Below are 27,142 nucleotides of genomic sequence, written 5' to 3'. Positions count from 1 at the left end.
TCAGTCTGTCCCTTCCCGAACCTATGTGGTGACGGAATGGTATGCCACCTTGGCTCGAGCCAATATGCTAATCACCCAATTCCTTTTATAGGAATAAAACCCTTTTGAGAAACCTCAAATATCACGGATTTTGCCTCTTATTTTATTATGAGTAATTCTTATTGATTATAGAAATTAAGCACCGGTAAATTAATTATTTACGACACCAGGTCAGACAACTGTGTCTCAAGAAGTTTCAACCGTTGTCTGATAGCTTTGAGTACCCCGGAGTGTTTGGCCATCGTCATCCCCCGAATGTACACCTTAAACGCATCCCAGAGCACCTGGACACTATCCACCGACCCCACATTAGTTGAAAAGTACGTGTCTATGTCTTCAGCCAGTTCCCCTCTGAAGGCCTCATCCAGTAGGGAGTACGGAGGAAACCTCCAAGTAAACGGGGGTATCTTCCTAGCCGGGGCATCTAATCTAATAGCAAAAGCAGAGGCGAGTGGTCAGATAGCGTGCGCGGCAACACAGCACACCCCTTCACAGAGCCAAATAGGGATCGGGAGACAAACCAATAATCGATTCTCGTGTGGACATCATGGTAGGCTGAGTAATGAGTGAACCCACCCCTCCCCGGGTGTCTATAGCGCCACACATCGAGCAAATCGAGTTTCACCAGTTCCGCCTGCATAAGCAATGCCGAGGCCGCCGGGCTCCTAGGGGCACCAGCCGATCTATCCAACTCAGGGTTCAACACAAAGTTGAAGTCCCCCCCCATAGCAACCTGGAGCCCACATACTGTCTACAGAGGTCCGCCAGCGAGGTATAGAAAGCGGGAGTGTCATAGTTGGGGCCATACACATTCACTACCAACAAATCATGGCCTTTCCCCACACACCGGGCAATCGCATACCGACCCTCCGGGTCCACAGCGACCTGCTGCAGAGACAACTGGGACCTGGGATTAGCCCACGTAATCACACCCCGTGCATGCGTAGTGAACCCCGCAGTCACACAAGCACTCCCAAGACCCCTGGCCTGCAACATAGGACTGGTTAGAGGCAAGTGGGTTTCTTGTAGCAAGGCAAGATCAACTCGATGCCGCTGCAAATAGGCTATAACCTTCCTAAGTTTACGAAAATCATTCAGCCCCCTCACATTCCATGATAACAATTTGAGAGAGTTGGGGCCTCTCTCCGGCCCTAGAGATTCAACATTCGCCATAGTAGTACAGGTAACAAAACGGAGTAGCGCAGACGGTGCAGTAGACACAATTCAGCAGCTGGCCCAACCAGTCCCTCCCCCCAACAATCCCAAAACAATCCACATGTCATGTGTAGCAAAAGAAGAACAAGGCAAACACCCAACCACCCACAGCCGACCAACCCCAACCCGGTCAGACAGGACACACCACCACCCACCATTGACCCTCCCCAATGAGCACACTACAAACCCAAGGGCCCTCCAGGTTCCCAGCTAGACAGCAATAGAATTAGGACAAGGACCACCGATCACCGTGGCTCCCCCACCCTGCCCCCTAGCGTCGTCCGGCACCCTCCCCAGCCCAGGAAATAGAAGAAAGACTAAGAGTAAACCCCCCACTCGGGGTAGAGCCCCCCCCAAAACTGCCAGCTAGTCGTTAACCATGTTGGTACCACAGCCCTAGTGCAAACTTCTAGCAGTAAAAAACACAGCCCACATTGTCTAATAAGTAGTGTCAGAGGACCCGCAGTCGGGACAAACGCACAGATGAGACCCAGCCAAGCCGGCCAAAAGCCGCAATGTAGTTTACCCCTGGCCGTCCATTGAAGAGGTCTCCTCAGCGCCCTCACGCTGACCACTCGGGCTGTTGCGTTGTTCTTTGGCCCACTCCTTCAGTGATTTCTTCAGGTCTGCTGGGTCCGTGAAAAAGTGCGAATGTCCTTGTTTGTTGATTCTGAGTCTCGCCGGGTATAACATGGCGTAGTCCAGCCCCATGTCTCTCATCTGCTTCTTATATGGGGCAAAGCGCTTCCTCTCCTCTTGCACTCTCACTGTGAAGTCAGGATAGAGGGAGATGTTCATTCCCTCGAATTGCAAGTTACCCTTCTCCCTTGCCAGCCGCAGCGCCAGGTCCCGATCCCTATAGTTCAAGAGTTTTGCGATAATCGGCCGCGGCGGAAGGCCAGGTTGCGGCTTCGGTCCCATGGTGCGATGAGCCCTCTCGACGATGAACATAGGGGAGAAAACTTCCTCCCCTAGCAGTGTCCGGAGCATCTTTTCCACAAACAACTCCATTTTACCAGTGTTGGTAGTTTCCGCCACCCCTGTTATGCGGACGTTGGAGCGCCGTGAGCGTGCTTCCAAGTCCTCCGTCTTGTCCTGTATGACTTGGAGTAGGCGGCCGAACTGCTTGCGATCTTTATCCCATTCCGTTTGGGCTTCCTCCGCTTCCGTTAACCGCCGCTCCGCCATATCGAGCCGCTCAGCATGTTTATCCACCCTTTCGGACATGCGGTCCATCCTGAAGGACAAAGCGTCTATTTTCGTGCCAATCGCCGCCATACTGTCTTGCAAGCCCTTTTCCATAGCACCCAGCATTTCTCGAATGTCCGCACATAATGAACTGTCGGCGGGCGAGGGCCGCTGTGAGGCATCCGGAGCCGGCCCCTCCGCACCTTTCGGCTTCCGCTGGTCAAACGACAGTTTCGGTTGGGTTTTATCGCCTTTCCCCATAGCGTTCTCGGCGGGCCGTCAGCAAAGCGCCCTGCAGCCAGCAGGAATGTCGCCAGCCAGTACTGGTGGAGCTTAGGAGGGGCGACGGGGAAGCGAACTCCGTGAGTCGAGTTGTTGCGCAGCAAGAAATGCAGTCAAAATGGCAGCTGCAGGCCCCGGTCACAAGTAGGCCCATAAACCAGAAGGGCGCACCACACGGTGCTAACACACCAGGCCAGGGCCCAGCAAAGTCTAGTAAGCCGGCCCCACACACTCCAGTGCACTCCCGAGTCACCGCACCGCAGCGGACTCCGAGGTGCCCCAGGGGGAGGCAACTGGCGACAAACCTCGCGGCAAGGAGATAACCAGCCGCCGAGGGTCTCCCGCGCCCTGCCGGCGCTCCACCAAGCAACAGCAGTCCTTTTCCAGTAGACGCACCACCGTGAGCAGGGCTACCACATCCACTCCCGGGAACACAGCTCGAGAACACCCAGCAGAAACAGTAGTGCAGGCACCAACTGGGCAGACCGACTTCGCTTCGGGACCACTTGCCGCACGTAACGTGACGCAGCTCGGGCAGCCCCTCAGGATAGACCGCGGTGTGCGGCCTGGTCCGCCACTCTGTCTCCGTCGACCAGCGGAGCGAAACCACCACCAAATTCGATCGGGGAAAGGCCCCCCACCAGGTCGGGGGGTAGATGAAGAGTTCACCACAAAATTCAGGGCCGGCTGGGCGCCGAAAGGATAGATTTAACGAATATTAAAGGGGCTCAGGCGAGGAGCTCAGCGCTCACACGTCTTTCATGGACGCCGGCAAGCTCCGCCCCCCTCCCCTGGCCACACTTCAGGGTGCATGAGATGCACACATCTTCCCTGCCTGACCGGCCACTGTCCCAAACACTGCTGGACAATGACGCACCCGCACCAGATCGTCAGCTTGCCCAGACCCAACAGCCCTGATCCAGCAGCCCAGACCCAGCAGCTGGCTTACCAGTGACCTGCAGGCAGGGAGAGAAGGTGGCTCTGCAGATGTATCTCTCACCTGTTGTGTGCACGCCAGCTCCTGGGGGACCATGGCCTTCACCAGGGGCCCCAGGCTGAGACGACTAGGTGGGAGCATGCTTGGAGGTAGGACTCAGCATACTGGGCGCACATTACTGCGTATACACTTGTTTCTTATTCTTATGACCCAACCCTTTCTCTTTCCCTAGGGGTAATGAATAAAAGAGAGCTTGTATACAGTGAGCCCCATGGCTCACTAGGAACAGAGTCTTGGCCTCGCCTGCAGAGGGCATAGCACCTTGGAAGATGCATAACATCCTCTTGGCACAGAGCTGCAGCAGAGGCTGTGTGAATCTCAAGGCGTAATGGAAAGTAAAGCCAGACCAGCTGACAGGATACCATGATGGGACCTGTAGACGTGTGCACTGCAGCTCTGTGGGTACCATGCAATGACGCAACCTACCACAGACCAGCTCATGGGATACCACGGTGGGACCTGTAGGCATGTGCACTGCAGCTATGTGGGTACCGTGCAATGATAGAATCTAACCCTAGACCAGCTAATACGATATCTGCTTGGGGCCCTGTAAAGTTGTGCACTGTGCTCTTTACACATCATGCAATGTGCCCATGGTCTTTTCATTGTATGAGCAAGGTTTTTCGTACCCGAACAACACATGATCTGCTCACCTGGGGGAAGTGATAGATTCCCAGAATCCTGGCCATGGGCAGCGACAGAGATGACATCAACTCGCCAACAACACCGGCCACGAATGGCTGCCTCTGGCAACTGTAACCAGGAGTCGGATCCCACGTCCCGGACAGCAGCGTCAGAACTCCATGGATCGCCTTGACCTCCGACATGCAGGAATCGAAGATGCGGAAGCCCAAGGTGATGTTCGGCAGCAGGTCTGGGGTGCTGTTGATTTCTTCAATTGCATAAACCATAGCCAGAACATCCCGGTAATACCGAATGTGGAAGCTGAGGAGAAAAGAAATATATTGTAGTGTAGTTCCTATATCCCTGGTAGGCTCTGCGCATTGGAATAATATACACTATAGTTGTGGCATAGGACTCAGGTCAGTATGTCTCTAACAAGTACATTAAACTTAATTACTTGTGAGTGTGCCAGTTAACTCAGAGGTCACTAGAAACTTTCTCGAATGAACAAGAAGGGATTCGTTTCTGACAACCGCATAAACATGACAACTTTGTTTCCCTTAGAGTCGGAATAATCTTAGAGTTGTGGAAAGGATAGATGACGTTTCACTCAGTCAATCGTGCATGCTTCTTTTCTGCAGGGTCACACAGAAATAGATAGACGGGCGTTTGTTCAAGAAACCCTTTTTATTTTAGTCTTATTTCTCATGCAAGAGATATGAACTGCTACAATCATAAGACAGAATGCGAGGTATAAAATGTACAGCTTTAGCAGTAAGATTAAATAATACTGTAATAGCATGTCTTGTAGCTATGACATATATTCATTAAAATACATACATAAATAACACAGGCTAAAATACTCAACTGGTGCTTCTAAAATAATCCTACCCCAGTGTACCTAACCTAAGTCTACTACGAGGGAAGAAGTAGGTGCTGTTTGTGTCTGGTTTAGTTATGCCAAGAGTTGCCAAAAGTTTCCCTAGGTTCTAATCAGCTCCATACCTTAGAATGAGAGAGGTTGGTATCTTTCTCCCGGGACACGATCTCTAACACCCCGCAAGGGGAGTCAGAAAAACTGGAGCTGGATTCTCAGCAAGGAGGATGACAGCATCTGGTCAGTGCTTCAGTAGGGGACTTGACTTCCTTCGGGACTTGCTGTGGCGAGCCCCGTCGTGCAAGTAGGTAGCCGAACCACACCGTGCCTTGTCATAGCAAGTGAAGGTATATTTATACCTTGAAGGTGTTTAGGAATGCCAGTATTGACGTAAAAGTCGGGCATATGAACGTCCTGAATGAACCCCTAAGGAATAGATGTTCATGCATATTAAATGAGTTCTTGGAGAAATCAATATCCAAGCAAGGGGAAGTCTTAAAGGCTTAAGAATCTGGTTTTCCAAGAACTCGTTGTGACGTTAATGAACGGATGTATGTACCCATGACTGCGTTTGGTTAGCATGAACAATGCCTAAATAAGGGCTGGATTTCTATGCCTAAATAAGGGCAATGTGAATTGTACCTAAATAAGGGTATGAATCGGGAAAATTCATACGGAATCTAAATCGATGCACAACAAGATCAAGGGCATTAGAACACGTACGCATGTCAGTATCACAACCACCACTGAACTCAAATAGTACAACAGCTAACCTATCATGCACAACCAGAGGTAACCTACAACTAGTATCAAACTCTAACAACAAGTAACAACTACCAATACCATGTTCAAACTGGGGATAATCTATGATGCATAACCCACTGAATACAGGGGTAGCCTATCACTGACACCAAACTCAAACAAACCATTTACTATACTAAGATGAAACTAGAAATGACTACCAAACATACCCCGCTAAACATATAGATAACCTACTGCTCATAGCAAGCTCAGACAGCAACCTTATGCTAATAAGTGAGGTCACACTCCGTGCATAGCGGGGCACAAGATATACTTAGCTCAAACTATTGATTTTCAAAGATAGCTGAGGCAATCATGGTCACACTAAACACACTAGTGAATTCAAAATTTAATACAGAATACAGGTTGGTGCACAAGTGTAGGAAAGTAGGATCTGCTTTCATGATTACCCCCAAATGTTTGCTGGTGTTCAACTGTTTTCTGACTAGTCTGACTGGGATCCTGCTAACCAGGACCCCAGCCACTGTGCTTCCTCCTAAAATGGTTATGGTTAGTACCTTGGTACATTCCTATTTGGCTACTGGGGCCCCCTGGTAAGTCCCTAGTATATGGTACTATATTACTTAGGGCATGGGTACCCCAGAGGTCCCCTATTGCCTGTAGCATGTATTATGCAACCCAGGGGGGACCCTCCAAACTACCATTACAGGCCTGCCATTGCAGCCTGTGTGAGTTGGTGCATGCACCACTCACAAGAGATATAAGTTCCTTATATCTCTCCTTCACTACACTTGAGACCCATAAGTCACCCCTCTCGCAGGCCTTCCAGTCCTGAAGGCAGGGTGCTTGGTTCTAAGTGAGAGGGTGCCCCTACAGCCTACAGTGTCCATTCTCCAGGGTTGTAAGTACATCAGCCATATATATATATAGAGGAGCATTGGGTCATTACGCAATGGCCATCTCTAAACTGACTGGAACGAACCTGGGCATGTTTGGTATCAAACATGTTGGAATCAGACCCCAACACCGTAACTGGTGATGGATGCATGATTCCATCCACGGTAGGGCCCCTCCGGGAGGCCTTCCCTGCTCCCGGGACCGATCTAACCGAGCCTGTCAGCAACCTAAGGCTGCTGCCGTCCACAGGCACGATTCTGCCCTCCTGCTGCTGGGTCCTTCCCTAGCTGGGGAAGGTAGGACAATAGGTTTCTTGTCGCAGGAAAGTGTGACCACCTCCAAGACAAGACTTAGTGTATTGGGCGGGGCGGGAGGGCTTGCCAGCACCACATAGTCTGCTGGAAGGGCACATTTGGTGCCCTCCTTGCATACTCCAGTTCATACCAGATCGGGGAGCCATTGGCTCCCACTCTGGCTCGTAGCTGGACAAAGGACATGGGAGTATCCTCCCCACTGTCCAACCACTCCTCTGAGAGGGACCCCTGAATTGTCACAACCCTCACCTTAGGGTTCTTAACCCCTTCGCTGCGGGGTGTTTTCCCCCCCTGTGCGGGGGGAGGGGGGTTGCATGCGGCGCTGCTGTGCTTGTGACGAGCAGAGCTAGTCACAACCACACCCGTTTTTCGAACGTTCAGCACAGCGGGGTAATTATCCCCGCGTGCGAGTGTTCCAACGGCCGTGACGAGCTCAGCTCGTCATGAGTGCAGCTGCGCTGTGCCTCATGACGAGCTGAGCTCGTCATGAGCATAGAAGAGGTTAAGGGCTTACCTCTGGGTGGGTCCCTGGATTCATCGTGGGATTCGATTCAGATCCAACTTCACTTGTTCTTTGACCGTCTGGACATCTTAGCCAAGTTCTGCTGACCATGTCGAAAAGGATGCATCGTCCTTTTGCTCCCTGACCAAGACTGCAAAGGAGAAGACTTGGTTGTCTCCTCACCTCATCGTCCTGCAAGCTCGGTGCAACATCAGTGTCCATGCTCCATACAGGTTCCGTCCTGGGCCTGTGGCCAACTAAAGACATCCAAAGGAATCTCCTTTGAAGTGAAAGAGTCCCTCCCTTGCATCAGCAAGCACCGCAACAAGACTGACTAGTTTGCCGAACCTGGGGTCCCAAGGGCTGTGCAACACAGCCTGAGTTATCCTCTCGTCGAGTTGAGGCCAGCATCCTTTGTAGAATGCCCTGGAACCAAACCTCTGTGCACAGTGTTGCTGCATTGCTTCAATCACCCGAGACCGCAGCGGTTACCCGGACTGACTCATGCCAACAGAGTTGTACGTATCGAGAGATTCTGTCGACGAGTCTGTCACCGCTATAACTGACCCGTGCCGACGCAGTTGGGTGGATGGACTGATTCTGTTGTCCTTATGGTCTCGGTGGCTCAGGCAGAGCTACCGCTTCAGTGTACCCAAGCTTGAAGCCTCTTCACTTAACTTGTTTTATTCGACTCGAGTGGCCTTCATCCTCCGTGCCTCCTGGACGTCCCGGTGTGGCATAGACTCTGTTCCTTCTGCTTTCAGGCACTCTTCGACTCAAACTCACCTCTGAGTTCCAACAGACACTGTCATCCTTCTGTGGTAAGCCTGCAACTGTGATGTACCCGTTGATCAGTATTGAGTATATGGTTGGGTATTCCTTCACACCCGACCAATGGGGGTTCCTCGACCCTCACCTTGGGTGGTTCCTTGGGTACCCAACTCTTTTACGTCTCCTGGGTCTAGTCTTGCGTTAGGTTGTGGTTCACTTCACATTACTTTGATATATTGTCTGTCTACTCTCTAGGGACAACTGTGTATTGGTGCTAACTGCGGTGCTACGTTCAAAGTATTGTGTGCATTGTGAATATCTCTGGGTATGAGATACCGTAAAGAGTTAGTGAGTGATAAATATCTATTTTTATAAGTACACTATGTGGTTCTTTTTCATTTAGCCTATACTAAGGATTAGACACTGATGAACCGAGCTGCTTTACATTCTAACTAAGCCTGAAGGCTGCTCTCCACAGCTACCACTAAGAGAGCTTTCTATGGTTATCTAAACCCCTAAAATCACCATAAGGGTCGTGCGGGTTAGTGCAGGGTGCTACACTTACATAAGTGAGCACCATATACTGACCCGTCTTCTCACAACAAGTCTGGAAGATCAGCCACTATATACTCCCACACAGGTCAAAGCCCACAATAATGTTTACAGCACCAATGAAACCCGCACTCAAATGATCAAAAAATAATTAAACCATAACCATAAATCTTATTACATATGTAGAATATTAATTTACACATTGCCACAGGAGGAAACTGGGCTTTTGTTGCAATTGTCCCCCTAGTTTGTGCCCCCTTTTTTAGCTACTGGATGCTGATTTTCGACTCTGACAGTGCATTGAGACCTGCTAACCAGACCTTTTCCCTAAAACAAGGTGACGTCTATTGTTTTACTATTGGACAAGGACTTTAGCACCCCTGTAAGTCCCTAATAAATGTTCCCCCAGATACCTAGGGCAGTGGTACCAAAGAGGGTCCCCAATGGCTGCAGCACATCGTATGCCACCCAAGGGTCCCACATTCAAACTCCAAACAGACTGCCATTGCAGGCTGCGTGACATCACATGGTGCAAACCAATGAGTGAAAACATAGCATGACACTCCCGTGTGTCATGCCAAAGTCACTGTATCTAATATATGTAAGTCACCCCTACAGCAAGCCTTTGAGCCGTACGGCAGGGTGTATTATATTTTATGTGAGCACATATCTGCAGAAGCAGATATGCCCCTGAGATATCCAGGTTTCTAATAACTTTGACGCCTTTTGATGAATCTTCACGAAAAATTATATATATATATCTTTATACAAAAATAAAACAATCTATTTGAACACATCTCAGCAGTAAGCTTGTACTAAATAAATTAAGTATTTATTTGTGCATAATTATTATGCATGCAATATTTTGGGCATTTAATACAAATGTATTGTTTTAATTACTCGACAGGAAGATATTTTCTCCTTTGCCAAATTCCTTCCTCTACTCTCCCACAAAGTGTGAAGGGGTTGTGTGGGCTTTGTGCTGGTTTGGATTTCGAACGCATTCTAAGGGAAGCCGCTCTGCATGGGTGGCACCGGTGGCTGCAGGGGGACAGCACATGAAGTGGCCTGGGCAGTATCAGTGGTTGCAGTGGGTGGCACAGGTGGTTGCAGAGGGCAACCCTGCTGGTTGTGGCAGACAGCGCTAGCAGTGAAAAGTGACATTCTAGGATAATATTGCAGCCCTGGTACTGTAGGGTAATGTTATGGGGCACCTCCACGCCATGTGGCTGTCTGCAGCACTTTGCTACGAAGGATGCTGTCTCTGGTGTACTGGACCGCACACAGAGTGATGATGGAATGGAATCTCAGCCAATGGCCACCGCTCTGGGCTGCATTCCAGCCAAGCGTTTTTAGCTCATCTCTGTCTCTACAAAGAGAGATCAACCGTATGCAAATCAGTCCTAAAGAGCCAGTCTGACCCGGACTCCCCAGCCACGCCCCCACTACACAGGGACAGACACACGCCCAGACCCCACCCGTTGTGAGGTCTCATTAGAGAGGTTGAGTTTGACTCCTCTGGCCCAGCAGGCTTTGGATTCATATCCGTGCAGACCTCAAACACCCCACATCCCTAGGGACACTCTCCTGGACAACAGGAAGTGAAGACTGGGGTGGGTGAATTCATCTCAGCCCCCCGGAACAGTTTCTGCCTTGTTGACCCTCAACGGTGAGGTGCAGATGAATTCCTACGGTACAGCAGAGTTTTATTGGGAAAACAAGGGACTGGGATGCGGTCCAAGAAATTGTCAGTGGTTGAGATTAAATCAAGCCTTTCCACCCATCACTATTAAGTTGCTTTTTTTTGTTTGTTTTTGCTGTTCAGCTACCACTAGCCTAAAAAATCTACAAAGGAGACTTTCGTAAATCCATCCGAAGATAAATGGCGCAAACTCTTCTATAGGAAACCACCCTCTTGCAAACTTGTTTTAAAATCTCTAATAATACAGCTTATTCTTGTGCCAAGGTGATGATTTGTATACGCGCATTCCATAGCTAAGCTATCACCGAGAGCACACGCCGCCGCCATCTTGCCACAAATACCAACCTAAGCACAAGGCTGTCCTACCATACCGCCGAGCTGAACCAGCAGCTGAGAACCAATTCTATTCAAAGAAGCTCTTAAGAACCTGCCACTGGTGTTGTTTCAGATAACAACAGGGCAGGGATCCAGTCAGGATTATAAAATATATTAATAATAAATTACAAAGAATTACTAGCCTGGCCCCCAAGCTTCACTCCGTTGACCAGTTAAGATTTCGTCCTCGCGTACTTTTAAAGTAGGCTGAACCGCTCTCCCCTGTATCTTAGAATCAATATTTTCAAACCCAATGAGATAGGAGGGCCGTGCTCCAGACACTCCACCAGCAGGGGGCAGCAAACAGCCCCACAGGAAGGAGTAATGCCCCCCAACAAGGCAACTGAGATGAAGACCCAAGAAAGGAAAGAAGCAAAACTGGAAGGAGAAATGAAGACATTAAAAGTAGAGAACGCAAACTGAGCCTGTCTAGAAAGTTGCCCAAAACCATTGAGACCAAGCACAGGGTCAAGGGACACCCCAAATGATGGACGTCTTAGACTATCCATTACAGATACTGCTGGTGGCCGCCAGTATACAACACAAACTGCTTTAAACTTGCACAATCTTTGCAAACACCAGATAAGCAAATCCAACTGGAGGGGGTACATCCCGCCAGAGATAAACTAATCCAACTGGAGGGGGTACATCTCGGCAGAGATAAACTAATCCAACTGGAGGGGGTACATCCCGCCAGAGATAAACTAATCCAACTGGAGGGGGTACATCTCGGCAGAGATAAACTAATCCAACTGGAGGGGGTACATCCCGGCAGAGATAAACTAATCCAACTGGAGGGGGTACATGCGGACAGAGATAAACTAATCCAACTGGAGGGGGTACATCCGGACAGAGATAAACTAATCCAACAGAAGGGGGTACATCCCGCCAGAGATAAACCAATCCAACGAGAAGGAGTACATCCGGACAGAGATAAACTAATCCAACTAGAGAGGGTACATCCAGACAGAGATAAACTAATCCAACTGGAGAGGGTACATCTCGGAGGAGATAAACGAATCCAACTGGAGGGGGTACATCCGGACAGAGATAAACTAATCCAACTGGAGGGGGTACATCCCGCCAGAGATAAACTAATCCAACTGGAGGGGGTACATCCTGCCAGAGATAAACTAATCCAACTGGAGAGGGTACATCCGGACAGAGATAAACTAATCCAACTGGAGAGGGTACATCCGGACAGAGATAAACTAATCCAACTGGAGAGGGTACATCCCGCCAGAGATAAACTAATCCAACTGGAGAGGGTACATCCGGACAGAGATAAACTAATCCAACTGGAGAGGGTACATCCGGACAGAGATAAACTAATCCAACTGGAGAGGGTACATCCAGACAGAGATAAACTAATCCAACTGGAGGGGGTACATCCGGACAGAGATAAACTAATCCAACTGGAGGGGTTACATCCTGCCAGAGATAAACTAATCCAACTGGAGGGGGTACATCCCGCCAGAGATAAACTAATCCAACTGGAGGGGGTACATCGCACCAGAGATAAACTAATCCAACTGGAGAGGGTACATCCGGACAGAGATAAACTAATCCAACTGGAGGGCGTACATCCGGACAGAGATAAACGAATCCAATTGGAGGGGGTACATCCCGCCAGAGATAAACTAATCCAACTGGAGAGGGTACATCCGGACAGAGATAAACTAATCCAACTGGAGAGGGTACATCCGGACAGAGATAAACTAATCCAACTGGAGAGGGTACATCCGGCAGAGATAAACTAATCCAACTGGAGAGTGTACAACCGGACAGAGATAAACTAATCCAACTGGAGAGGGTACATCCAGACAGAGATAAACTAATCCAACTGGAGGGGGTACATCCGGACAGAGATAAACGAATTCAACTGGAGGGGGTACATCCCGCCAGAGATAAACTAATCCAACTGGAGAGGGTACATCCTGCCAGAGATAAACTAATCCAACTAGAGAGGGTACATCCGGACAGAGATAAACTAATCCAACTGGAGAGGGTACATCCGGACAGAGATAAACTAATCCAACTGGAGAGGGTACATCCGGACAGAGATAAACTAATCCAACTGGAGAGGGTACATCCGGATAGAGATAAACTAATCCAACTGGAGGGGGTACATCCTGCCAGAGATAAACTAATCCAACTGGAGGGGGTACATCCAGCCAGAGATAAACTAATCCAACTAGAGGGGGTACATCCAGCCAGAGATAAACTAATCCAACTGGAGGGGGTTCATCCGGACAGAGATAAACTAATCCAACTGGAGGGGGTACATCCCACCAGAGATAAACTAATCCAACTGGAGGGGGTACATCCGGACAGAGATAAACTAATCCAACTGGAGAGGGTACATCCTGCCAGAGATAAACTAATCCAACTAGAGAGGGTACATCCGGACAGAGATAAACTAATCCAACTGGAGAGGGTACATCCGGACAGAGATAAACTAATCCAACTGGAGAGGGTACATCCGGACAGAGATAAACTAATCCAACTGGAGAGGGTACATCCGGATAGAGATAAACTAATCCAACTGGAGGGGGTACATCCTGCCAGAGATAAACTAATCCAACTGGAGGGGGTACATCCAGCCAGAGATAAACTAATCCAACTAGAGGGGGTACATCCAGCCAGAGATAAACTAATCCAACTGGAGGGGGTTCATCCGGACAGAGATAAACTAATCCAACTGGAGGGGGTACATCCCACCAGAGATAAACTAATCCAACTGGAGGGGGTACATCCGGACAGAGATAAACTAATCCAACTGGAGAGGGTACATTCGGACAGAGATAAACTAATCCAACTGGAGGGGGTACATCCCGCCAGAGATAAACTAATCCAACTGGAGGGGGTACATCCTGCCAGAGATAAACTAATTTAACTGGAGGGGGTACATCCCGCCAGAGATAAACTAATTTAACTGGAGGGGGTACATCCCACCAGAGATAAACTAATCCAACTGGAGAGGGTACATCCGGACAGAGATAAACTAATCCAACTGGAGGGGGTACATCCCGCCAGAGATACACTAATCCAACTGGAGGGGGTACATCCCGCCAGAGATAAACTAATCCAACTGGAGAGGGTACATCTGGACAGAGATAAACCAATCCAACTGGAGGGGGTACATCTCGGAGGAGATAAACGAATCCAACTGGAGGGGGTACATCCCGCCAGAGATAAACTAATTCAACTGGATGGGGTCCATCCCGCCAGAGATAAACTAATCCAATTGGAGGGGGTACATCTCGCCAGAAAAAAACCTGGACTTCAGAAAGTGCAACCAATTCATAAGTCAGCTAATCCGACTCTCACATGATGCCATCTTTCTAAAAATCGACTCCACTACGCCCCTTTGGTTGAACAATAACTTTATTGATCATTAGTGGATCTACAAAATAGTTGTCTGTGATCCTGAGGAGAACCCCAAGAATAAAAGGGGTTCGAAAGGCGTAGACCCTTTGGTTTATGTTGTTTATCAAACAAATGCTCTGCTTAGACAGATAGGGCTGGTTGTGAGTTGTCTAAATTGTCTCTTGAATTTATTATTGCTATCTAAGATTCCGTTTACAGCCAAGTCTTTATAATGAACTTTTGCATTGTTTGGTTTTAGGCCCCCTAGTCCGTTTACATTTCTAAAAATTCTTCTTTTGTCCTATGGGGTCATGAGTATGTGTGCTAATGTTGAGTAGTTTGATTGAGGAAATGCGGCATGAAAGATGAAGGTTTTGATTGAATGCATTGGGTTGTGATCTTCCAGATCTTTTTTCTTGTACATATATCAATTATGTTTCAATATTAGTTGTGGTGTCTATATTTTTCTAACACTTCTTTAACATTTCTTGTTAAAACTGGCATCGTCTCCCTTGTAAAAAAGTTTATTAAAAAATTGATTGTGTTTTTCAATTAAATAAAGATTATTGGATAATCTGGACACAGACTGACTAGTAGTTTTTGTGTCTGTCAAAGTCATTTGAATAGTGATCAGTACTGGCATCTCTGGTTGTTTTGCTATTTATGGGCTCAGCCTTACTGATTAGAGCCATAATTATTGCAGTTTTTGCTTGCATCTCTTGTAAGCATTTTATCACAACACTGTACATTTTGTTCTATAGTAAAAGTATATTGCCCACATTGCCCTACATTTTGTTGCCCTTTCGAGACAGGGTTGAGTCGGAAAGTTAAAATATGCCATACGCAGCACAAAATCAGGCACAATGCAAATAGAACGGGTTTTGAGTATAAAACCTGCTCCTAAACTTTGCTTCCGCAGAGTAACACTCCCATGGATCATCCTGGACGTTTGCCAGTGGCTCTTTTCCAGCTTTGCTGACTCTCACCACTGTCCGGAAACGGAAGGAGGCCTTTCCACACCAGCCCTACTTCCAGATACATCATGCAAACTGGTAAATGGGGAGTCTAGCTTTCCAATCTGGCGGACCACATTTAGCCTGTGCTCTCTAGAGAGTAGGTAAGAGCATCACCCCAATATATATTCATATAATCACTGCAACATCATAATGGATGAATTATTCATCTTTTTTGACATTCTTGTGATGCTTGTAACAATGCTGTGCTTCCGTATACTGTTAAGTGCAGCTCATGTCTTTTACACAATATTCCAATTGCTTCAATAAATGTTTGAAATGCCAATTTGTGTATTTCTTGTGTCTCCTTTGGGCCTCCCTGAGGTAACAACGAAAGGGAAGATCTGTTTCCACTGTTTCCTTGGTTGAATTAGAGTGGTCATTTTTTTTCTTCTCAAAGTTTTATATAGCGCAAACTTGTCCCGAAGGTATTGGGTATCAGAGCACTTTACATGAGCACCAGTTGCGTTACACAAAAACACATTCATTTTTGTTAGGAACGGGGAGATTAAGTGATTTTCCCAGAATCACAGGATGTTGAGCGTCGTTGCCGACTCTCGAACCTGGTACCCCAGATTTGAGGTTGACTGCCCTAGCTGTTAGGCTACATCCTCCCCCCTATTCTGAGGATGCAGATTCCATCATGTTTAGGGGTGCCGATGACACTCTGTGAGCTACCCAGGTATCGGGCTGATTGTGTGCGTAGACTCAGTCACCATACAGCGGATGTTGTTCAAAATCACAGTCCGACTTGATTGGTGAAGCATACGCCTTTCTCTCTGGCACACGGCCCTCTTTTCTGCGCGCCTGACTCTCCCTATCCACTCTCCAAGTTTATACACAGTGGCCTCGATTTATCAAACTTTCACTCAACACAACAAGACACCTTGCTCTGCTGCGTGAACGGGAGAGGACAGGGATGCACCATATTTACCATTTTATGGCACATTCCTGTCCTTTCCTAGCGCTTGTGCAGAATGTGCTGCCTTGTGCCAAGACAGGGCCCCTTGCAGCGTTTAACAAGAGGGCCTGTGTTAAAGGCAGGATTCTTTTTGTGCACCTTACAGGACAAAAATAAAATCCTCTGTATCTTTTTCCTCTTTCGACCTGTGCTGCAGAATGTAAATATATTCAACACCTCTCCTAGGAAGGAGTAGGATGTTGACGCATTCCCAGGTCAACCACTCATGGTAAATCTCTGGATGCGCCAGAATCCCTGGGGCATCGAAATGCGATGCCTTGAGCTACTCCAGATTTACCAAGCACCGCAGGACCACGCCGCATGGCTGTGCGTTGCTTAGTAAATATGAATTAAGCGTTGCGCTGCCCTTGCGTTACCATGCATGACAGAAGGGCAACGCATCACTGGGATAAATCTGGCCTGTGTGTTTTTAGTGACCCACTAATAGATCTCTATAAGAATTTGAAATCCTAAAATTTATGGAGATCAACAGGATAAAGGGGTAAAGGTCGAAGGTAAGTTTAATAAAACAAAATCAGAAACTGCTTAAAAAAACCACAACAGACCCGATTCAAAAAGGTAAACTGCTACGAAAGTCTTACTTTACGACTTTTGGTATTCACAAAGGGCATTTACGAGTAGTAAAGTCAGACTTTAACTTACGTTTTGTCTCAGTTAGTCTTAAGATCTCTTCAGTTTACATTTGTGAATCTTTGGGCTAGACTTGGGTCTGGATCCTGGATACAAGATGATCTTGAGACACAGGACTTTCCAACCCTGAAGTAAATAGTTATGGTGTGGAATGCAAGGGAGTTCAAAGCATCCGCAAAAGGACAGAGGCGGATGATACTTTGCTGAGGGAAGTACCTGCTCTATTTTGGGAATTTCTAGATTGAGACTAGGTTGAATCACTAAGAATCCAGGACAGCAGTAATAAGTTCATAAAATGAACTCAACCCACCCCCTATTTAAAACATGACATTAAGTATAGAATGTAACCAAGTGAAAACAGGTGATTTGTCAAAAGTGCCTTAGATACAAGATTTCTGCAAATGTGTCGAGGAACAGCGGAAACGTTGGCCAAAGAAACGCATCCAAGCTACAAGTAATACTCAATTAGGTGAAGTCCTTAACACTCTGGTCCTCGCATGTCCAGCCTACCCCTTCGCTGCCCCCCCCCCTCAAGGACAATCCTACATCCTCTGGTTTTCACATTCCCAGCCTAATCCATCCCTGAACCCCCTCCAAGGAAGATCCCTCACCTTCTGGTACTCACACCTCCAGCCAACCCTGACACCCCCCTCGAGGATGATCCTTCACCCCCTGGTACTCGCATCTCCAGTCTACCACATCCTTGACCACCCACCCCACAAGGAACATCCCTCGCTCTCTGGTACTCACCTCTCCAGCCCAACCCGTCCCTGAACGCCCCCACCCCCAAGTACAATTCCTCACACTCTGGTACTCACATCTCCAGCCCACCCCCTCTCTGACCGCCCTCGCCCCCAAGGAAGATCCGTCACCCTCTGGTATTCACATCCACAGCCTACCCCATCCCTGACCGGCCTCAACCCCCAAGGAAGATCCGTCACCCTCTGGTACTCACATCTCCAGCCTAACCCCATCCCTGACCAGCCTCAACCCCCAACGAAGATCCGTCACCCTCTGGTACTCACATCTCCAGCCTAATCCCATCCCTGACCAGCCTCAACCCCCAAGGAAGATCCGTCATACTCTGGTACTCACATCTCCAGCCTAGCCCCATCCCTGACCAGCCTCAACCCCCAAGGAAGATCCGTCACCCTCTGGTACTCACATCTCCAGCCTAACCCCATCCCTGACCAGCCTCAACCCCCAAGGAAGATCCGTCATACTCTGGTACTCACATCTCCAGCCTAGCCCCATCCCTGACCAGCCTCAACCCCCAAGGAAGATCCGTCACCCTCTGGTACTCACATCTTCAGCCTAACCCCATCCCTGACCAGCCTCAACCCCCAACGAAGATCCGTCACCCTCTGGTACTCACATCTCCAGCCTAACCCCATCCCTGACCCGCCTCAACCCCCAAGGAAGATCTGTCACCCTCTGCTACTCGCATCTCCAGCCTAACCCCATCCCTGACCAGCCTCAACCCCCAACGAAGATCCGTCACCCTCTGGTACTCACATCTCCAGCCTAACCCCATCCCTGACCAGCCTCAACCCCCAAGGAAGATCCGACACCCTCTGGTACTCACATCTCCAGCCTAACCCCATCCCTGAACCCCGAGGAAGGTCCTTCACACGCTGGTACTCACACTGGCATAACGAAACTTGAGGGGGCCTCCCTGCAAGGCATGTGGAGGGGCCCCCTCTCGGCTCAATCAGGAGATCTGCAGCCAGAGGGCTGTGCTGAGGGGGCTCCCTGGAGCTTGGGGCCCCCCCACACCGCGGGGGCTGCGGGGGGTCTGTGTTACACCCCTGGGTACTCACATCCCTAGCCTAACCCATCCATGACCCCCCCTCCCCGAGGAAGATCCGTCACCCTCTGGTACTCACATCTCCACCCTACCCCATCCCTGACCCGCCTCAACCCCCAAGGAAGATCCGTCACCCTCTGGTAGTCACATCCACAGCCTACCCCACCCCAGACCCACCTCAACCCCCCAAGGAAGATCCGTCACCCTCTGGTACTCACATCTCCAGCCTACCCCATCCCTGACCCGCCTCAACCCCCAAGGAATATCCCTCACCCTCTGGTGCTCACATCTCCAGCCCGCCCCATCCCTGACCCGCCTCAACCCCCAAGGAATATCCCTCACCCTCTGGTGCTCACATCTCCAGCCCGCCCCATCCCTGACCCGCCTCAACCCCCCAAGGAAGATCCGTCACCCTCTGGTACTCACATCTCCAGCCTACCCCATCCCTGACCCGCCTCAACCCCCAAGGAATATCCCTCACCCTCTGGTGCTCGCATCTCCAGCCTACCCTTCGCTTACACCCCCCCCCCCCACCCAGGAAGATCCTTCACCCTCTGGTATTCAGCTCTCCAGCCGGCCCCATCCCTGACCCGCCTCAACCCCCCAAGTAAGATCCCTCACCCTCTGGTACTCACATCTCCATCCCAGACCCACCAGGAACCCTGGTGTGAATCTCCACTTACCCTTCACACTCGGCCGGCCGTGGCACCTCAGTGAACAGGGGCTCTGGGAAGGTGAACTTGGAGTGAACCACAAACACCCCACCAATGAGGATGTCTCCATCCTGGGAGAAGGACAGCATGCTCCTGCCCTGGAGCTGGCAGCGGGGATCAGAGGATCCCCAGGAGACGGCTGAGGGGAGCAGGAGCAGTAGGACAGTCACCCAGGGCTTCATTCTAGGGCGTCAGGTGTTGAGATGCCTAAATAGGGGCAGGTCAAGCCTGTGATGGCTTCAAGCACCCGCTGCTGGTCTGTGCGGAAGGATGGTGCCCTTGGCTCAGGGCTGGTCCAGCATTTCATTTAGGGATGAAGATTGATGCCAAACACGAAGAGCCGTCATATCTAGCATCGAGAGAGGAACAGAGAACGATGACCACACTGCGAGGGAAGCCCATGTTGGAGAGCTTCGGATGTGACACTGAGAGTAGACAGCAAAAGCTCATCTTTAATATGTCCAATCAAAAGCTGGTTGAGTTGGAAGCATATACTACACCGCGTACATCATGCGTCTACCCGCTTAGTGGCACAAAATGCGAACACTGCCTATCGGTGACAGCGACATCCTGCCACCCTCTGTACGAATGCCACACCGCGTGGGGTGTTACCAATCCCAGTGAAGCACAAGTAAGAGCACATTTGACTCAAGGTGGAGCTGCTCTGGGTGCAGGAAGTGAAAGGAGTCATAGACCGGTCCACCGCTGACCAGGGGAGACAGCTCTCTGCTGCGAGCCTGGATTCCCTCTCCACCCAGGGGAGTGCTGCAGCACAGACTAGATGCACAAAGTGCTTGGAGTTCACAACACGGATCCCTGTCTGTGTTTTATGGATTTATTAACCAGGCTCTTTCAGCAGCTGCGCACCTCTGGGATCCACGCGCAGTCAAGGGCTGGTAGCGTGTCGCGCACCCTATCATCTGCAGACCCATCATCTTCTACAACATGTCAATTACCAGCACATCTGGCAGGAGGCGGCAACAGCCTAATGACTAGGATGGGGTATCCTGCGCCCCAGGGAGGAAGCTCTGGCATCCAAGGGGATGGAGGGAGGGACAGCTGGGGCCATAATGGAGCTCATGCAGCAGGTGGCCCACGCAAGACATCAAGGTGATTTGGGTTAATCCAAACCTCGAAGGCAGGGACTAAATGACTCAAAATGTAGACTCCTTGCCTCGGATCTGAAAAGAGCTAAGAAACCAGAGCAAGAGACCTGGGCAGCCCAGAGAATGGACCTCCCTCAGGCCAAACTAGTCAGAAGTTTGTTATTCGACCTCTGTACAGTCCTCAGTGGAAGGCAGGATGCAAAGGGCAAAGTGACAGTGTGGCTCCGACCCTAGGGCCCAATTCACAAAGGTAAACTTACACTTTTGTGTAAGTTAACTACTTTTCAGTATTCGCAAAGATAAACTTAGACCAAAAGTCTAACTTTACCAGTAGTATCTTACCTTTGTGTATACCGAAAAGTAGTAAAGTTTGACTTTTGCTCTGAGTTTACCTTTGTGAATCGGGGCCCTAGAGTTCGAGGGATGAGTTTTCCTTTTATACCATGAAATATTCTGTAGCTGCTGTCCTGGTTTACGTTGAGGCCATGTTTTCTAAATCCAGTGGTTTGTGACTGGGCAGGTAGGCCTGGAAAGAGAGCACCCCAGCGACAGCTAAAGCAGTCGTGCTCCGTAGAGTCGCTCGATGCAGCTGTTGGTAGCATGCAGGATCAGCATCCGCCTTCCACCTCACGTCAAGGTGAAGCCGGAAAATGGCGGCATTGCTCTCTGTGAGTCTCAAGACTTGGGGCCGTCTCGTTGCCTGTGACCTGTCGCCGAGTGCAGAATTGAACTGCCTTTCTAGTTGCTACTTTTCCAGAGGGATTGTCAAAGACGTAATTGCTGGGAACCCTGGCCTAAAACACACTTCCACCCTCTGACAGCCATGCCCTGTACCCCACTTCCAGCCTCTAATGAGAGCCCCTGCCCAGGACCCCACTTCCAAGCTCTAATGAGAGCCCCTGCCCTGTACCCCACTTCCAGCCTCTAATGAGAGCCCCTGCCCAGGACCCCACTTCCAGCCTCTAATGAGAGCCCCTGCCCTGCACCCCACTTCCAAGCTCTAATGAGAGCCCCTGCCCTGTACCCCACTTCCAGCCTCTAATGAGTGCCCCTGCCCTGTACCCCACTTCCACCCCCTGAGAGCCCTTGCCCTGTACCCCACTTTCACCCTCTAATTAGAGCCCCTGCCTGTACCCCACTTCCAGCCTCTAATGGGAGCCCCTGTCCTGTACCCCACTTTCAGCCTTTAATGAGAGACCCTGCCCTGTACCTTACTTCCAAGCTCTAATGAGAGCCTCTGCCCTGTACCCCACTTCCAGCCTCTAATGAGACTCCCTGCCCTGTACCCCACTTCCAGCCTCTGAGATCCACTGCCCTGTACCCCACTTCCACCCTGTAATGTGAGCCCCTGCCCTGTACCCCACTCACACCATCTAATGTGAGCCCCTGCCCTGTACCCCACTCACACCATCTAATGTGAGCCCCTGCCCTGTACCCCACATCCAGTTCTGAGATCCCCTGCCCTTTACCCCACTTCCAGCCTATAATTAGAGCCCCTGCCCTGTACCCCACTCACACCATCTAATGTGACCCCCTGCCCTGTACCCCACTTCCAGCCTATAATTAGAGCCCCTGCCCTGTACCCCACTCGCACCATCTAATGTGAGCCCCTGCCCTGTACCCCACTTCCAGCCTCTGAGATCCCCTGCCCTTTACCCCACTTTCAGCCTCTAATGAGAGCCCCCACCCTGTACCCCACTTTCAGCCTCTAATGAGAGCCCCTGCTCTGTGCCCCACTTCCAGCCTCTAATGAGAGCCCCTGCTCTGTACCCCACTTCCAGCCTCTAATGAGAGCCCCTGCCCTGTACCCCACTTCCCCCCTGAGAGTCCCTGCCCTGTACCCCATGTACAGCCTTTAATGAGAGCCCCCACCCTGTACCCCACTTCCAGCCTCTAATGAGAGCCCCTGCCCTGTACCCCACTTCCACCCCCTGAGAGCCCCTTCCCTGTACCCCACTTCCACCCCCTGAGAGCCCCTTCCCTGTACCCCACTTCCACCCCCTGAGAGCCCCTTCCCTGTACCCCACTTCCAGCCTCTAATGAGAGCCCCTGCCTGTACCCCACTTCCACCCTCCAATGAGAGCCCCTGCCCTGTACCCCACTTCCAGCCTCTAAAGGGAGCCCCTGCCCTGTACCCCACTTACACTCTCTAATGAGAGCCTCTGCCTCGTACCCCACTTCCAGCCTCTAATGAGAACCCCTGCCCTGTACCCCACTTCCACCTTCTAATTAGAGCCCCTGGCTGTGCCCCACTTCAAGCCTAACGGAGTCTTTCGTCCCTTCGGACTGGAAGCATGCAATGGTCGTTCCACTGCTAAAAAAAGCCAACTCTGACCATGTGCTCCCCTCAAATTATCACCCAATCTCTCTGCTTCCTGCTCTCTCAAACATTTTGAAAAGACACATTAACAGCCATCTATCTAAGTTCATTGAAACTAACGGGCTTCTTCATCCTTCCCAGTCCGGCTTTAGGACCGGCGATTCTACCGAGACCACACTTCTAGGTGTTACAGAAATGCTGCGACAGAATCTGTATGCAGGTGACACGATGCTCTGGTGTTACTAGATTTAATTGCGGCCTTTGATGCGGTATCCTACGCCGTACTCATAAGGGCCCTCCAATCGACTGGAGTCACTGGCTCGGCTCTGAACAGGCCTATCTCCTTCCTTTCTAACCGCACCTTTCAGGTCTTTTCATCCACAGACAACTCCAAGACCTACTCTTCGCCGTATGGGGTCCCACAGGGTTCTCTTCTCAGCCCCCGGTTATTTAACATTCATGTTAGACCTCTGGCAGCAATTGTAGAGGAATCTGGGCTGTCGCTATTCTCATATGCTGACAACACCCAGATCATTTTCTCTCTCTCAGCGGGTAAGACCTCAGAGCCTTCTGCTCTTAGGACGGGCCTCAGTAAAGTGGCGTCCTGGATGCACGCCAATTTTCTAAAACTTAATGGCGATAAAACGGAGGTTCTGGTTCTTGGTAAAGATAGAGATCTCTGGGGCCCCTAACATTGGCCCACAGAAATGAGTGCGTTCCCGCAACCTTCCACTCAGGTGTGCAACCTTGGCTTTATTATCGACAATTCATTATCCATGTGTCAACAAGCTACCAAGGTTGCCGCAACATGCTTCACCATTTTGAAATGGTTGAGGAAGATTGTGTGGATGTTACCCGGCCCTACCCAGCGTACCGTAGTCCAGGCCCTTGTTACATCTAGGCTGGATTATGGGAATATCCTCTATCTGGGAGCTAATAAAGATGTAACACGCAAGCTGCAGAGAGTGCAAAACTCCGCCGCCAGATTACTGTGCCGAGCCTCCAGAACGGCATCGATCTCCAGTCTGCTGGGGAACCTTCACTGGCTCTCGGTGGAGAAACGGGTCATGTTTAAGGCCCTTACCTACATGTTTCGTATCAAGCACAACAGATCCCCCCGCTACCTGCAACACTTAGCTTGTCTCTATGTACCCTCTCGCACTCTTCGGTCCTCTACACAGGCCAAATTCCAGGTTCCTAAGGTCAGACTCTCCCGCACGGGTGGTCGCTCCTTTTCATATTTGGGTCCTGTCTTGTGGAATGCCCTTCCTCTATTTCTCCGCACACAATCCAATCTCCTACTGTTCCGTAAGTCTCTTACGACTTGGCTTTTCAGCCAGTAGGTTTCTCTCTTTCCTCTGTTGTTCGCTGATAGCGCCGGGAATCCCTTTTTGGGTAGCGTTTGCGCTGACATATACATTTAAATAAATAAACAAATGAGTGCCCCTGCCCTGTACCCCACTTCCACCCTCTAATTAGAGACCCTGCCTGTACCCCACTTCCAGCCTCTAAAGGTAGCCCCTGCCCTGTACCCCACTTCCACCCTCTAATGAGAGCTCCTGCCCTGTACCCCACTTCCACCCTCTAATGAGAGCCCCTGCCCTGTACCCCACTTCCACCCTCTGAGAGCCCCTGCCCTGTACCCCACTTCCACCCTCTAATGAGAGCCCCTGCCCTGTACCCCACTTCCACCCTCTGAGCGCCCCTGCCCTGTACCCCACTTCCACCCTCTGAGCGCCCCTGCCCTGTACCCCACTTCCACCCTCTGAGAGCCCCTGCCCTGTACCCCACTTCCACCCTCTGAGAGCCCCTGCCCTGTACCCCACTTCCACCCTCTGAGCACCCCTGCCCTGTACCCCACTTCCACCCTCTGAGAGCCCCTGCCCTGAACCCCACTTCCACCCTCTGAGAGCCCCTGCCCTGTACCCCACTTCCAGCCTCTAATGAGAGCTCCTGCCCTGTACCCCACTTCCACCCTCTGAGAGCCCCTGCCCTGTACCCCACTTCCACCCTCTGAGAGCCCCTGCCCTGTACCCCACTTCCACCCTCTAATGAGAGCCCCTGCCCTGTACCCCACTTCCACCCTCTGAGAGCCCCTGCCCTGTACCCCACTTCCACCCTCTGAGAGCCCCTGCCCTGTACCCCACTTCCACCCTCTGAGAGCCCCTGCCCTGTACCCCACTTCCACCCTCTAATGAGAGCCCCTGCCCTGTACCCCACTTCTACCCTCTGAGAGCGCCTGCCCTGTACCCCACTTCCACCCTCTAATGAGAGCCCCTGCCCTATACCCCACTTCCACCCTCTGAGAGCCCCTGCCCTGTACCCCACTTCCACCCTCTAATAAGAGCCCCTGCCCTGTACCCCACTTCCACCCTCTGAGAGCCCCTGCCCTGTACCCCACTTCCACCCTCTAATGAGAGCCCCTGCCCTGTACCCCACTTCTACCCTCTGAGAGCGCCTGCCCTGTACCCCACTTCCACCCTCTAATGAGAGCCCCTGCCCTATACCCCACTTCCACCCTCTGAGAGCCCCTGCCCTGTACCCCACTTCCACCCTCTAATGAGAGCCCCTGCCCTGTACCCCACTTCCACCCTCTAATGAGAGCGCCTGCCCTGTACCCCACTTCCACCCTCTGAGAGCCCCTGCCCTGTACCCCACTTCCACCCTCTAATGAGAGCCCCTGCCCTGTACCCCACTTCCACCCTCTGAGAGCGCCTGCCCTGTACCCCACTTCCACCCTCTGAGAGCCCCTGCCCTGTACCCCACTTCCACCCTCTAATGAGAGCCCCTGCCCTGTACCCCACTTCCACCCTCTGAGCGCCCCTGCCCTGTACCCCACTTCCACCCTCTGAGAGCCCCTGCCCTGTACCCCACTTCCACCCTCTGAGAGCCCCTGCCCTGTACCCCACTTCCACCCTCTGAGAGCCCCTGCCCTGTACCCCACTTCCACCCTCTAATGAGAGCCCCTGCCCTGTACCCCACTTCCACCCTCTGAGAGCGCCTGCCCTGTACCCCACTTCCACCCTCTGAGAGCCCCTGCCCTGTACCCCACTTCCACCCTCTAATGAGAGCCCCTGCCCTGTACCCCACTTCCACCCTCTGAGAGCCCCTGCTCTGTACCCCAGTTCCACCCTCTGAGATCCCCTGCCCTGTACCCCACTTCCATCCTCTAATGAGAGCCCCTGCCCTGTACCCCACTTCCACCCTCTGAGAGCCCCTGCCCTGTACTCCACTTCCACCCTCTGAGAGCCCCTGCCCTGTACCCCACTTCCACCCCCTGAGAGCCCCTGCCTTGTACCCCACTTCCAAAGCAATAGGCCAACCTACTCGTCTATTTGGAGGCATTAAATAAAAATATGCATTTCAACCTACCTGAAGATAAAGCATAAAGCCCCGCACTACACCGGACAGCAAGAAGCATCGGTAAAGTAGCTCAGTGAATTGAGCACATGCTGCAGAGACCAGAGGGTGCAAGCTCAAGGTTTCTGTTTTACATCCACGAAAAGCGCCGTCCTGGGCGTCATGCTGCAGAGGTTGATGAACTCTCAAAAGCCATAACTTTTTGCATACCAGTCTCCTGGTAGTGTAGAATGCCGGGCCACTCAAACAGCGGCATCGCACAGAGTGTACATTAACTTGTAAACAAGTTGCATTTATAAAACTGAAATAAAACAACACTATACTTACGCTTTGAATATTGTTTAAAAAAACGTAGGGGCAGATTTACAAGCCCCTTGCGCCTCTTTTACGTCACCGTTGAGTCACTTTTGTGACACAGGGGCGGGACAAAGCCAGGGCCATGGTGCGGGGTACTTACAAAGTGACGCATTTGGGAGATGCGTCACGTTTTAAGCCCTGTGCCAGAAGGAGGTGTTCCTGCGCAGGGGGGGGGGGCGCGCACAGGAACGCCTCCTAAAAGTGGCCGAGTGAAATCTACAAGATTTCACGTAGTCACTTTTAATCCCATGCTGCGTCAAAACCCTGCACCTGCTTGAAGCAGGCGTAAGGATTGATGCAGCATTAACAAGATAGGGCCCCCCCAAACCTTGCTGGAGCTGGTCGCGCTTGCGACGCAATTCCAGGAATGCGCCGCTTTTACGGCACA

At 50.9% G+C, this 27,142-nt stretch overlaps 1 protein-coding gene across 1 annotated transcript in view; it reads right to left on the bottom strand.

Annotated features, from left to right (window-relative positions):
* The window catches only part of LOC147706673 (extracellular calcium-sensing receptor-like), a 230,129-nt gene that overhangs the window by 159,875 nt on the left and 43,112 nt on the right, over window positions 1-27,142 (bottom strand). Inside the window, exon 2 of the mRNA XM_086925268.1 lies at window positions 4,375-4,666. Coding sequence (XP_086781394.1) covers window positions 4,375-4,632 — 258 coding nt within the window. The 5' untranslated portion in view covers window positions 4,633-4,666. The remainder of the gene's footprint in view (window positions 1-4,374; window positions 4,667-27,142) is intronic.

The sequence above is a fragment of the Lissotriton vulgaris genome, chromosome 6 (assembly GCF_964263255.1).
Source record: "Lissotriton vulgaris chromosome 6, aLisVul1.2, whole genome shotgun sequence".
Taxonomy (NCBI): Eukaryota; Metazoa; Chordata; class Amphibia; order Caudata; family Salamandridae; genus Lissotriton; species Lissotriton vulgaris.
The sequence above is the reverse complement of the archived record's forward strand: the minus strand, read 5'-3'. Positions and strand labels throughout refer to the sequence as shown.